This window comes from Manacus vitellinus, unplaced genomic scaffold, assembly GCF_001715985.3.
Source record: "Manacus vitellinus isolate BGI_N305 unplaced genomic scaffold, ASM171598v3 scaffold_47_pilon, whole genome shotgun sequence".
In the NCBI taxonomy this organism is placed as follows: domain Eukaryota; kingdom Metazoa; phylum Chordata; class Aves; order Passeriformes; family Pipridae; genus Manacus; species Manacus vitellinus.
The window spans coordinates 5,133,129-5,145,542 of record NW_021940585.1 but is presented as its reverse complement, the minus strand read 5'-3'; the positions used below and the strand labels follow the sequence as shown (position 1 = coordinate 5,145,542).

Below are 12,414 nucleotides of genomic sequence, written 5' to 3'. Positions count from 1 at the left end.
CAGGAGGAATTTCTCCATGGAAAGAGTGAAGTTCTGAGGCCTGAACAACAGGCCCTGAGCCAAAGCTGACCTCTTGATGAACCTTCCAACAAACGTTACTTCTGTCTGCGTATCTGCTCGTTAAGGAACTGATCATTAGTGAAAGAATTTATTTATCTTTCCATATTTAGAGGCCGGTCAAGGCCATGGAATCAGATGCCTGGCCTTGTTTGGCAGGAGATGAATGGTCAAGGTTGACTCCCTTGGTTTTCCCCCTTGAGCCCTGGCTAGGCTTTGGGTGGAACCCAAGAGGAGAAGGAAACCAGATGTTTCTGCACTAGAAGTTATGTAAACTTGCTTTTTCAATAACATAAAACAATGGAAAAGCTGGAGTTCAGGGGAGGACTGGCCGTGGCACTCAGTGCTCTGGGCTGGGGGACAAGGTGGGGGTCGGGCACAGGCTGGAGTCGATGGTCCCGGAGGGATTTTCCAACTGAAATGCCTCTGGGATTGCAGGAACCTCCTGGTGAACCTGGGGCTGTTTGCTGCCGGGGTCTGGGTCGCCCGGAACCTGACGGACATCGACCTGATGGCCCCGCAGCCCGTCCCGTAGGGCCGGTGAGTGCAGGGATCTGTGAGTGCAGGGATCTGGGCGGGATCTGGGAAGGTGGGAACAGCTGTGCTTGGAATCACGGAATGCCCCAGGTTGGAAGGAACTACAGGGATCATCCAGTCTAACTCCTGGCCCTCACAGGACACCCCAGCAATCCCACCTTATCCCTCAGGGCGTTTTCCAAACCCTCCTGGAGCTCTGGCAGCCTTGGGGCTGTGCCCACTGCCCTGGGGAGCCTGGTCAGTGCCCAACCACCCTCTGGGGGAAGAACCTTTTCCTGAGATCCAACCTGACCCTGCCCTGGCACAGCTCCAGCCCTTCCCTGGGGCCTGTCACTGCTCACAGGGAGCAGAGATCAGAGCTGGACTCGTGAGGAACCTGCAGCCCCCTGAGGTCTCCCCTCAATCTCGAGGCTGAACAAACCCCCCAGATGTGTCCTGACACCCCCCAGGACGGGGCTGTCCCCGTGTGAGGTGACACAGATGAGGAGTGACCAGCGGGACCAACCCCTGAGCCCACCCCAGGCCCAGGAGCACCAAAGCCCACACGACCCAGCCTTCACACAGGGTTGTAAAGCTGTCACTAAGCTGCCACATGCCAGAACCCACCTCCCCTAACACTGCTGAATCCCTGTCCCAGGAATTCCTGGAGCTGCAGGGAGCAGAGCTCACCCTCCCAGCAGGACCGGAGCCGTGTTGGGCCGCGACGGGTTCGCTGCATTCCTGGAAGGACGTCGTCGTTCTCCTCCCCTGCAGAGCTGCTGCTCCCAGTCCCTCCTGTCCTGCTCCAGGCAGTGACAAGAGGGAAAGATTTAAGGCTGAGAGGAAGAATTTGTTTCCAGTTCATTCCTCAAGGCACAACAAGAATGGTTTTCTCAAGGATGGTTGTGGAATTTCCTTCTGTACCCCCCCCAGATGTTTATTAAAGTCTATGGAATAACGACATGGCCCTCTGGAATTTCTTCTTCTTTTTTTTTTCTTTTAATAAGAAACTTCAGCTTACAAAAACAAGGTGTAAAAAGAGTAAAGATTTACAAAAAAATCATAAAAACATGATTTATATTTCACACCCGAGAGACAAAAGGGCCGAGCCCAGCCCTGGGGCTGCACCCGAGACCCATCCACTGATCCTGCAAAGGAAAATCCAAACTGGGACGAGCCCGAGGGGAACTCCAACCACCTGGGTTCCTGGGAAATGTCCCTGTGGGATAAAGCTGGGGCATGGAGAGGAATGATGGCTGTGTGTGGGAGGAGAAGCCATTTGGTGTTGCATAGCATGGGGTGCCCTGGGCTGAGGCTGGAACAGTCCAGCGGCCAGGGGACGAGGGAAGCACCACTGGGAGCTGGGATCTACTCACAGGGGACACACCAGCTCCTGGGATTTACTCACAGGGGACACACCAGCTCCTGTGAATTACTCACGGGTTACACACCAGCTCCTGTGATTTACTCACGGGTTACACACCAGCTCCTGGAAGGTGCTGTGGAGGAGCAGGAGGAGCTCCCAGCCCTGAGAGCCGTGGCAGTGGGGTGCAGCATGGCTTCACATTCTTTGGACAGTTTCACAGGGTTTTAGTTCAGGACATTCTCCTGGAGCAGCTGTTCCCATGTCTGGAGGACAGAACTGCCCCTCACCTGCTCCTCCCCCCCCCCAAAAAACCCCCTCACTCCACTTCCCCTAAAAATCCTTAAAAATGCTGTTTTCAAAGCTGGTGTTTGGACATCCTGTAAAGAAACTAAATTCTTTTGAAGTTGGGATAATCCAAGTTATGCAGAAACAGTTTCTGCAGGAAAAGGGGATTAATTAGAACATTTCAGTCCCTTTATAGTTAATCTCAGTTTTGATTTACTCACACTAATCCCCCCCAGCCTGGGGTCAGGCAGGGGCCAGGCTGTGCCCATGGAGGCTGCCAGGGGTGACTTGGGGATGCTGGGAACAAACCTGACTGGAAGAAAAGCTGATGGGGATCAGGAGGCAGCTGGACAGACTGCCAGGAACAGTCAGGAACCATGGAATATCCTGAGCTGGAAGGGACTCACAAGGACCATCCAGTCCAACCCCTGACCCTGCACAGACACCCCAACAATCCCACCCTGTCCCTCAGGGCATTGTCCAAACCCTCCTGGAGCTCTGGCAGCCTTGGGGCTGTGCCCACTGCCCTGGGGAGCCTGGGCAGTGCCCAACCAGCCTCTGGGGGAAGAACCTTTTCCTGAGATCCATCCTGAGCCTGTCCTGGCACAGCTCCAGCCATTCCCTGGGGCCTGTCCCTGCTCCCAGGAGCAGAGATCAGAGCTGGACTCGTGAGGAACCTGCAGCCCCCTGAGGTCTCCCCTCAGTCTCGAGGCTGAACAAGCCCAGTCAGTGCCCTCAGCCACCCCTCCCATGGCTGCCTCTCTAGAGCCTTCACCATCCTTTTAGCCCTTAATGAATTAATTGATTAACTGGATTCTCTCTCACTTGCTGCTGCCTGGCAGTGTCCTTGAGGAGGACACTCCCAGCCTGGCACAAGTCAGCTCAACTCATTAGTGATGTCAGGAATGGAGCTGGAGCAGAAACACAAGGCTGTTCTGACTTAAATCCGCTGAAAAATCCAGGGAATCCACCCAAGCTCCAGCTTGGCTCTTCACCCAAACGAGCACTTCCCTCCTGTTTTCACAAGGGCTGCCAGGGGATTCCATACCAAGGGAAAACTCCTCTCCTGTCCAGCCTCTGCCAACAGCCCCCTGCCAGGAACCTGAACCAGAGACTTATTTGGGGGCAAAAAATTGGAAGGTTTTTTCAGTGCTTTGCAGAGAAACTGTTTTTTTGTGGAATGCATAGTTTAACTTGGGAATACAGGCAGGAAAAGGGATAATAAAGGCAAATTCATGTAACCAACTTGCTAGTGGAAAAAAGTTACCTACAGTAAAGTGGCTTCCAACGGGTACAGCAGATGCTGGATGACACCTGGCCATGGATACATGAAGATTCTTCTCTCTTAAGAATTAAGGAAATCCCATTTAGTCACAGGTTGGATAGGATAAGGATATGCTGGGAACAGTTTCCTCCCAAAGGCTGCACATCCCAAGCCTGACTTCCTGCTCCTCACACAACAACCTGGGAGGTGCCACCAACCTCCCACTTGCTCCAAGCATCTCTCAAGGCAAACGGCCCCTGCTGCCAGAGTGGGTCCCCAGGACAGGAATCCCAGCACATGGAACAACAGACTGACTCCCAGTTGGACCAAAACAAAGGGGGTTGTGTTGCAGACACTTGGTTTGCACTCCCAGCTGTGACTGCTGAACTCCTCCCAGCAGCTGAGTCACCTCATCTACCTGTAAAACTGGTATTAATTCTAATAATTAATTCTAACAGAGCCTAAAACTGGAATTAATTCTAAATCTGCATCAGGGCAGGGGCAGAACTGGAAGCCACATGGTTAAGCAGGGACAGATCTGCTTTGGAGGCCGCCCCTTGTCAGACACACCTCAGTGGCTTCCCTGGAATTCCAAGCAGTATTTTCACCTTCCTGATGGAGAGGGTGACTTCCATGAGACTTTCTGGCAAACAGGACACTCTAAAACAGTGCCCACATGGAGGGAGCCTTGGGCTCTGCCTGTCTCAAGCCTGCAGGAGCCAACTATAAACCAACCAGCATCAAAAGTGCCTTACGCTGTCGCTTCCAAAGAAAAGCTAAATATTCCAGAAACCTCACAGTGTTGGAAAAGGCAGGTTTATCTGAGTTTACTTCATTCCTTCCCTATCAGGGCTATCGTTTTCCTGGCTGCAGGATCTCCCCAGCTCAGCTGATGCCCCTTGGAGACTCATGACTAGAGATGTCACCTCGAGTCCTACAAACCCTGGCTGTGGGAACACTCCCAGCTCCCTGTGACCCCCCCTGAGAGCTGCAACTCCAGCTGAATTCCAAGATTAATGCCAAACACTCAGTCAAAAGATGAGCACTGATGGCACAGAGCCTGGGCTCGCTGCAGGAACAACTCAAGCTGCAGTGGGTTTGCCTTTCTATGGGATTTTTATCCAAAAAAAGGGCCAGCATGGCTTTGGGATGCAGGGAGGGAACCCAAGGGCCAGTTGGGAGCAGAGCAAACCACAAATAATCCCCTTAAAGGGCAGGCAGGCAGGCCTGGAAGGACACAAGGATGGGGAAAACACCTCAGATGAGGTGTTTCTAAGCACTATTTTGCCTTTAATTTGAATTTTCTCTGCCTCACAGAACATATTCTGCTCCAGAACGAATCCATCACGTGTCTGACAATCACAAGCACTTCTGATTCCTTCAGGAATGTCAACTTCTCCCTGGCTGAGCCCAACTCAGCTTCCCCTGCAGTCCCATTTGTTGCTATTGGATCTCAATTTGGCCTATTTTACATTTTTTGCATCATTACTGATTTCATTTACTGGCAGCACCAAAAGTCCCCCACCCAGTAAACACAAAGACATTCATTAATCCCTCCAGCCCTTGCAACACTTAGAGAACCAAAACTATACCTTTTTCATCAGGACTGTTGCAAACTGTCTCCAAAAAATAAAGAGTATCTGATCTCAGAACGACACTGAACTGTCAAAAAGACATTCTTTTAGGCTCAAAAAGCAGCATGTTGGTCAGAGCACAGGAAATGGGAAACTCAAAGGGCAGGGGAGCCCTCGTGTGATGCTGAGCTCTGGCACAACCCAAATTTCTTCTTGCTGTGCTCAACTTGCCCAAGGACAGGGGGGGTAAAAGTCCCAGGAGTGGCAGTGGGAAGAGGAGTGGGATTTGGGAGGGTTCCCTTTTCACCCCCTCCCACGACAACGTGGGTGTCTGAGGGGCAAACACTGACAAGGATGAAAGGAGAAGAGGAGAAACACACTTTGGGAACTTCCCTACCTGAAAATGGAACCATTTTTTTGAAGAACCTCGTATTTTAGATTATTTCACCTTTTAACAATTAAAAAAATAACCAAGATTGAAAGACATCACCTGTTGGGTTTTTGTTTTTTTCTTTTTTTTTTGCAGTTCCATATTCAGGTTAAAACATGAAACGTGAACAGCCAAACCCCAAATTACAAAAACACACCTGAGGTGCAACTGTAGGCTGAGAAGTGACTACAAATAGTCCACTAAGGCTCTGTGTTTCTCACAGGATTCTAAAATCAGGATGATTTCAGATACAGACATTTTTGCAGCCTTTCCAACTCGACGTGGAATTTGAGATTTAACTACATTCCTTCCCTTGATGGCCCAGCAGGAACAAAGACCTCACAGGGGGAATTCTGGGCACTGCCTGGATCCAGGGCCACCTTCCCCTGCTCTGGGCTTGTGTGACTACTGACTGTTCCCCCTCCAGAGGCAGTGACAGAATCCAGCTCTGTCCCCCACACTGTGGCATTCCCACCACTGCTCCCCTGAGGAAAATGAGCCACATTTGTAAGAAAGAGTGAGTTTGCCACTGTGAGATGCCTCCACACCACCAACTTCTGCTGCCACAGCTGTGCAAGCCACAGACTTTCTAATCCTGGGGACAGTGATGCCCCTCCAGCAGAAACCTGGAGCACAGGTTTTGGTTTTGCTGCCAGATCTGGCACACAGGTACATTCCTGGTTTATTACAGGGGTTGTTTTTTGTGTTTAAACACACTTTCTCCAGAGAAGAACTGTATTAACATCACATTCTGAGTGAATTTAGCTGCCAGTTGAGTTCAGCCCAGAGAATAAGCCATGAAGTGTGACACAGCCCCAGTGGCACTGACACACAGAGCTGCTGGCAAAGCTTCAGCCAGGGCTCTGCCCCCAGCTGATGGCAGAGAAACTGGTGTCACAGGGGCAGCTGAGCCCTGGGGGAAGAATGAAGAAGAGCTTACACATTTCTGCAGCAAGAACAGCTCTGGGGCAGCCAATCCCTTGCAGGCAGTGCCTGTGATTCCCCTGGCAGAGGGAATGGCCACTGGAGGGGAGGGGACTGTACCTGCTCCTGCTGCAGTTTGCCCAGGATTGGTGGGGACTGAAGGGCTCTGAAGCCACCTGGATGCTCCTCTTTCCTGGCTGTGCTCACTTGTCACAGACCTCACGCAGCCCCTCTGAGATGAGATGAAATTCAGCATCAAACTCCCTAATTTCCTTCCTGTGAGCCTAATTCAGCAACGAGACTCTTTAAAACCAAGGTTCTGACAACGCCCTGACGTGTCAGAACTCCCCAGCTCCAGGGGCTTTCCCAGACCCGGGGTGGCAAAGATCCTGCTCTGATCCCACTCCTGCAGCCAGTGTTCTTCCCCACGGGAGGGAAGATGTGAACACCAATGGTTCCAGAAAGAGCTGAGCGTGCTGATGGAGTGACAGGGCTCCCCGTCATGGGAATGTCAGTCTTCTGTCCTTGTCACTGCTTTTGGGTGGCACCTGAGCTTGGAGTTGTTTTTCTGAGATTCCTGCTTCGTCCTGCACCGTTCTTTGAGTGTAAAAGAGAATGTAGGCCTGGGTCTTGCACACCTCCTCCACACTACATACATTCAGCTTGGAGTCATTGCAGTGGACCCAAAACCCTGGGGAGCAAAGGGAGAAAGAAGGTATTAGGAAGGGAGGCAGGATTCCTCCTGAATGCATTTTGAAACTGTTCATAGGAAACATCCACAATGCAGGAAAAAAGGCATCTCTGTTTGTTCCTCCACAGATGCTTTGGAGTTTCTAATCTGGAAAACATTCTGAGCCTTTTTTTTTTCCCCTTTTTTTTTTTTGTGCTTTACAAATACCAAATATTAATTTCATCAGTGATATATAACATCCCAAAAGCTCAATTAGGCAGACAAGAATCCCCTGGAGATGGCCAATTTGTCCCCCTTCCTCCAGCCAGCAGGCAGAGTCGATGCTAATTCAGCTGCTGGAGCCTCACCACCCCCTGCGGATGTTATTCATGAATAGTTCCTGTCCAGGCTCAAAACACTTTCTGTTTATCTCCTCGTCCCAAGGATACTGAGCAAAGACACCCAGCTGGAGCAGCTCCACGGAGTGACTCTGCCTGAGAAAATGGAGCATTCATGGTGCTCCCAGCAGGCAGGAAAAGGATCCCCGAGGGCCACGGAGCCGCAGCGGGGCCTTTGTGTGACCAGGAGTCCCAACCCAACCCCTGTGCCACGAGGAGTCCCAACCCAACCCCTGTGCCACGAGGAGTCCCAACCCAACCCCTGTGCCACGAGGAGTCCCAACCCATCCCCTGTGCCACGAGGAGTCCCAACCCAACCCCTGTGCCACGAGGAGTCCCAACCCAAACCCGCCACCAGAAACACACCCAGGGGCAAACAAACTGCTGAGCTCGACCCCGAGGAGCTCTGGAAGCACGGAGCTTCACGCCAGGCCACACCTGTGGGATAAAAGGGGAGTTTGTGGGGTGGGGCCCCCGTCCCCAGGCACACGCACCTCCCTCCGTGTTGTAGCAATAAGCTGTGTAGTGTCCTGAGCCAAACCCCTTCCCGTGATGCATCACCACAGCCGAGAGGTCATACACAAGGGTCTCCTTGCCAAGGGAGGAGAGGGAGTCCCTGCAGCAGTAAGGTTCCATGTTTAATACCTGGTCAAAGAGGACATGGACCCCGATCTTCTCGCGGTGATTGCGCTCAGACCACCTGCAAACACAAGGGATCAGAGACTCGGGGTCTGCTCGGGGCTGGGGGGGTGCACAGGCAGACACTGCTCCACAACCCCCCAGTGAAGCATCACTGTTTCCCTTGTTTTCACTTGAAAATCTCCTACAGCCACCTTTCCCACACAGCTCCTTCCGTCACTGATGGCATTAGCGGGGATGCTGTTGAGGTCACAACAGCCAAACAGCCTTTAACATCCTCAGCTCTGTCAATAAACCCCCCACACACACCTGGCCTAACCATTTTAGAAGCTTTTCATAATATATTGAGCTTTGTCTGCCATTTATTCAACAGGTAAATACACAATACTGGCATTTAACTCTCGCAACCTTCCACCTTTAACAAATCTCCCAGCTCATCCACTGATCACCTCCCAGCCATCCTCCCAAGCTGTCTGCAAACCCAGCAAAGGCCCTCGAGGACAATTCAAGGAAACCAGGACTAATATTTACAAAACATTACACGGGGTGCGTGGCAGAAAAGATGGCAGAAACAAATCTGCACGCCACAAAACTGCCCCTGGTTGCGAGGTGAGAGGGTTTCACACGTCTGATGGGTAAGAGGTGATCCACCTGCACTCAGCAGGATGTGGGAGAAGTTATGGGCCCCCAGTTCTTCCCCAAAAGCAGAGGGCAGTGTCTCTGCTGCCCCCACAGCGTGTCCCCTCACCTGAAGCGTTTAAGGTGCAGCCGGAGGACCTGAGGTAGTCTGTAGATCAGCAACTGCTTTTTAGCCTCACTCAGAACAAGAGGCTTAGGAGAAGACTTTCGCCGTTTGCCTGACAAAAAAAAAAAAACAAAACACCAAAAAATCAAGGGAAAGATTGTTAGGATTTGATTAATTCCCAGGAGAGAAAACCAGCACGTGATGACCTCTTTGCTCCAGCAGCAGTCGAGCTCAGGTGTGCTCGGGAGGGACACGCAGGTAAATACTCATGAATTCCTTCACAGGAACTTCTCCAGGACCAAAACTCCCCCTTTTGTGATGCTCATAATCACACAATCAGTTGTCACCTTCAAGCTGCTCGTGCTGATGTTTTGCCCTGAGAAATACAGCAGGAATATTAAGACAGAGCCAAGGCCAGAGACATCTGAGGCTGCAGCAGTTCCAGTTCCCACAGGGCAACTCCAGCACACAAATAGCAGTACCTGATATTTTATTCTGTCTGCTACTTTGAGCTTCTTACAGCACTAGAATGAAGCTTGTAGCAGCCTGCACTAGCTCAAGGGTATTAATACAAGTCAGAAAATGCTTCCATCAAAGTCCCACCAACAGCAAACAGCCCCTGAACCAAAGCTGGAGAAGAGCGAGAACGGTTCCTCTTCCCAGGGCTTGCTCTTTGCAGGACACTGAACATATGACTGTCCCAGGAGGAAGACAGGTGGCTGTCAGAGCTTCCAATAGGAAATGTACCTGTTAATTAGATTTCTGCACCTCAGTGCACCAGCTCAGAGCAGATGGGTGCCTCCTCCTCCGGCACGTCTGACACGCACTGCCCAGATCATTCCTGGCACCTGGACTCGGGCTGGTGCCTTTCCCTGGCTCTTTCCAGCTGGTTAATGCTTCCCGAGCCATTTAATTCTGAAGTAACCATTAAAATTCAGCTTTCACAAAGAATCAAAGCAAACTGAGTTAAGATGAAGCTGAACTCATCCGCATCGACAATTTGTGAACGTTATTTGTGAATCAGAATCCATTCAAATCATATTTGGCTTTTTTCCAAGAACATCCAGTCAAGGATTATTTCCTAACACTCTGAGAAGATGTTTGGTAACAGATTTGCCAGTTGATAGAGAACAGATCTCTACAAGTATTTGCTCCTCCAGCTGCTTAGTTGCAATGCAAGTCAAATCGCTGGCATTTTCCTCCCAAGGGAATGAACGTTTGCCATAAATACCTGCATGAAAAAGAATCCAAATCCAGCTTATCAGAGTAGCTGAGCTGAATGGTAATACACAGGCTAAAGTGATTTTCAGGGATATAATGACCTTTCACTCAGAGCTGCTGCAGGAAAGCAAAGTCATCTACTAGCTGAGCACAGCAAAATCTGTGCATCACCTCACAGGTAATAACACATTACCTGAGCCTCCCTGGATAATGCCAGGTCAGTGCTTCCCAACAAATGCCCACACAGGGATGAAACTCTCACCTAGCACAGCTACAAACCTTGAGAACTCTGATTTCTGGGTCAAGGATTCAATCAAGAACAAGCAGCATAGAGAGGATGTGTTAGAAGAGCTTTCCTGCCAGGCAGAGATGAGTAAAGTACGGGGGATAAAGCCCTTCTTTTGCCTCTAAATCCACCTCCCTCTCTCCCAAAAAATTCTTAGAAGTCCCCTCTAACACAAGTGAGGGCAGTTCTGACCAGGCTTGTATCAAACCTGTAGTGAATTGTGCTGCTGAATGGCAGAGATGAGAGAAAAAATGACACATCAGACGCAGAAATGACACGTCGGGTCCCAACCGGAGCCCAAAGGAGCAGCATCTACCAACGGCAGGAACCAAACCAGCACGGAAGGACGGAGTTTTCCCACCCAGACATGTTTCCAGGCACACAAGACCCCCCTCAGACGCAGAGCTGGTGCCTCAGAGCCCACTCACTGTTGCACTGGTCGCAGGCGTAGATCCTCCCCTCCAGCGCCTCGGTCTCGGTGAACTTGGCCAGCATCTCGGTGAGCAGGCACTCTGCCTGCTGCACGGGCACAATGCCCTTCTCCAGGGAGTGGTAGCGCTCGGGGAACTCCAAGGAAAGGTCCCAGAAGGGCTCCACGGTGTTGGATTTGTAGTTGCACGTGATGCAGGTGACCTGGGGATGGGACAAAAACACTGCTCTGTACCTGCACTCTGGCACTGAGTGTCACAGCCACGGGGCAGCTTTGTGCCCAAAGGGCAGAGCAGTTCCACAAAGACCTGTGAGACAAGAGAAACACTTCTCATGTCCAGTCTGAAAGTAAATAATTTAAAACTTCTTTCTCTCTTCACCTTTCTGGGATTTACTTCCTTCCTCAGATAAACACCAACTCACAGCTGGCACATTTGGTGTCTCAAGATGATTTTCATATGCTGGCAAAAAAAATTGTCACAGAGCTTGTGACCCTCATCGTATTCTTCCTAGGCATGGAAATAACACCAAAAAGGGACAAAACAAAGGAAAAAACACTTTAAAAATCACACTCAAAACTTCAATCTAAGGGGTCAGAACTTCTGTACTTGTGCAGATTTCACCCTGAAGTGACAGAAGCCAAGGGATAATGCATGTGACAAATATGGAAATGCTGACACCTGCACAGCAACCCAAGGGATTTCTTCCCCAGGAGTTGCTCCTGAGCCACTCCTCACATATCTGGGGTCCTCAACACACAGAGCCTTTGCTCCTCAGTGTGAACGGCTCCAACTGATCCCTGTGCCAGAGCAGGTCCGTACCTGGCTGAGCAACTGCCCATGGAAGATGGTGTTGACCACCTTGAGGACCTGCTTGGTGAGCTTCCTCTGCGAGAAGGGGATGAGGATCCTGCGCTTGGTTCCTTCCGACTCCAGCTCCTGCTGGACTTTATCCAGCAGCTCGCAGAGGAATTCCTGAGCGTCCTGCTGATCGTAGCCCCGGAAGGCCGGGATCAGGCTCCACACGGAGTGCAGCATGGCAAAGGGGGACACGAGGGCCCACTTGCCAGACCACATCACTCTGAAGAGGGTGTGCAGTTCGTGGCAGAGGGAGATGTGCTTCGAGCTCGGCTCCTTGGGCTGGATCAGTTCTAAGCTCCGGCTTATGGAGGAGCTCCCATTCAAGCCAGCTGGCGAGCTCTGCGTGCCAGATGATCCCACTTTGTCAGTCTTCCCTGACTCATTAGCAGCAGACCCATTTGCCAGTTTGCCAGGGATCCTGGCCCTCCCGTTCACAGTTTTAGCCAAGAGTTCTTCTGTTTCACAGAGATCAAGTGTCAAAAAACATTCTCTGAACTTCTGGAGGTGACTCAGCACTTGCAGGATGGAGTTCATGTAACAGGTGTTCCCCAGGTTCCTCAGCCCCGTGACCCCGGGGGTCATGAGGGGCTGGCGCCGGATGGAGTAGAACTGTCTGAACCTGCTGCTCTGCACCTGCCTTGAGGTAGGGGAGGAGGCCACCTCCCTGAATTTCCTTGGAATCAAGTTCTCCCCGTGCACGTGAGACAACAGCCTCGCGCTCTTCCTGGGGGGGGTGTTCGCCAGCTCCTC

The 12,414-nt window shown here is 51.3% G+C and overlaps 1 protein-coding gene and 1 non-coding gene across 2 annotated transcripts in view; one reads left to right on the top strand and one right to left on the bottom strand.

Annotated features, from left to right (window-relative positions):
* Window positions 1–478: 478 nt before the first annotated feature.
* LOC103767241 lies at window positions 479–1,536 on the top strand. Its single transcript, XR_001921582.1, has 2 exons — window positions 479–597; window positions 1,232–1,536. It is a non-coding gene; the product is annotated as an uncharacterized LOC103767241 (transcript).
* A 4,030-nt stretch (window positions 1,537–5,566) lies between these two features.
* USP49 (ubiquitin specific peptidase 49) overlaps window positions 5,567–12,414 on the bottom strand; it is an 8,905-nt gene continuing 2,057 nt past the window's right edge. The window contains exons 3-7 of the mRNA XM_029962504.1: window positions 11,626–12,411; window positions 10,804–11,008; window positions 8,872–8,980; window positions 7,979–8,184; window positions 5,567–7,107 (exon numbers count right to left, since the gene is read on the bottom strand). Of these exons, the coding sequence (XP_029818364.1) occupies window positions 6,917–7,107; window positions 7,979–8,184; window positions 8,872–8,980; window positions 10,804–11,008; window positions 11,626–12,411 (1,497 nt within the window). The 3' untranslated portion in view covers window positions 5,567–6,916. The remainder of the gene's footprint in view (window positions 7,108–7,978; window positions 8,185–8,871; window positions 8,981–10,803; window positions 11,009–11,625; window positions 12,412–12,414) is intronic.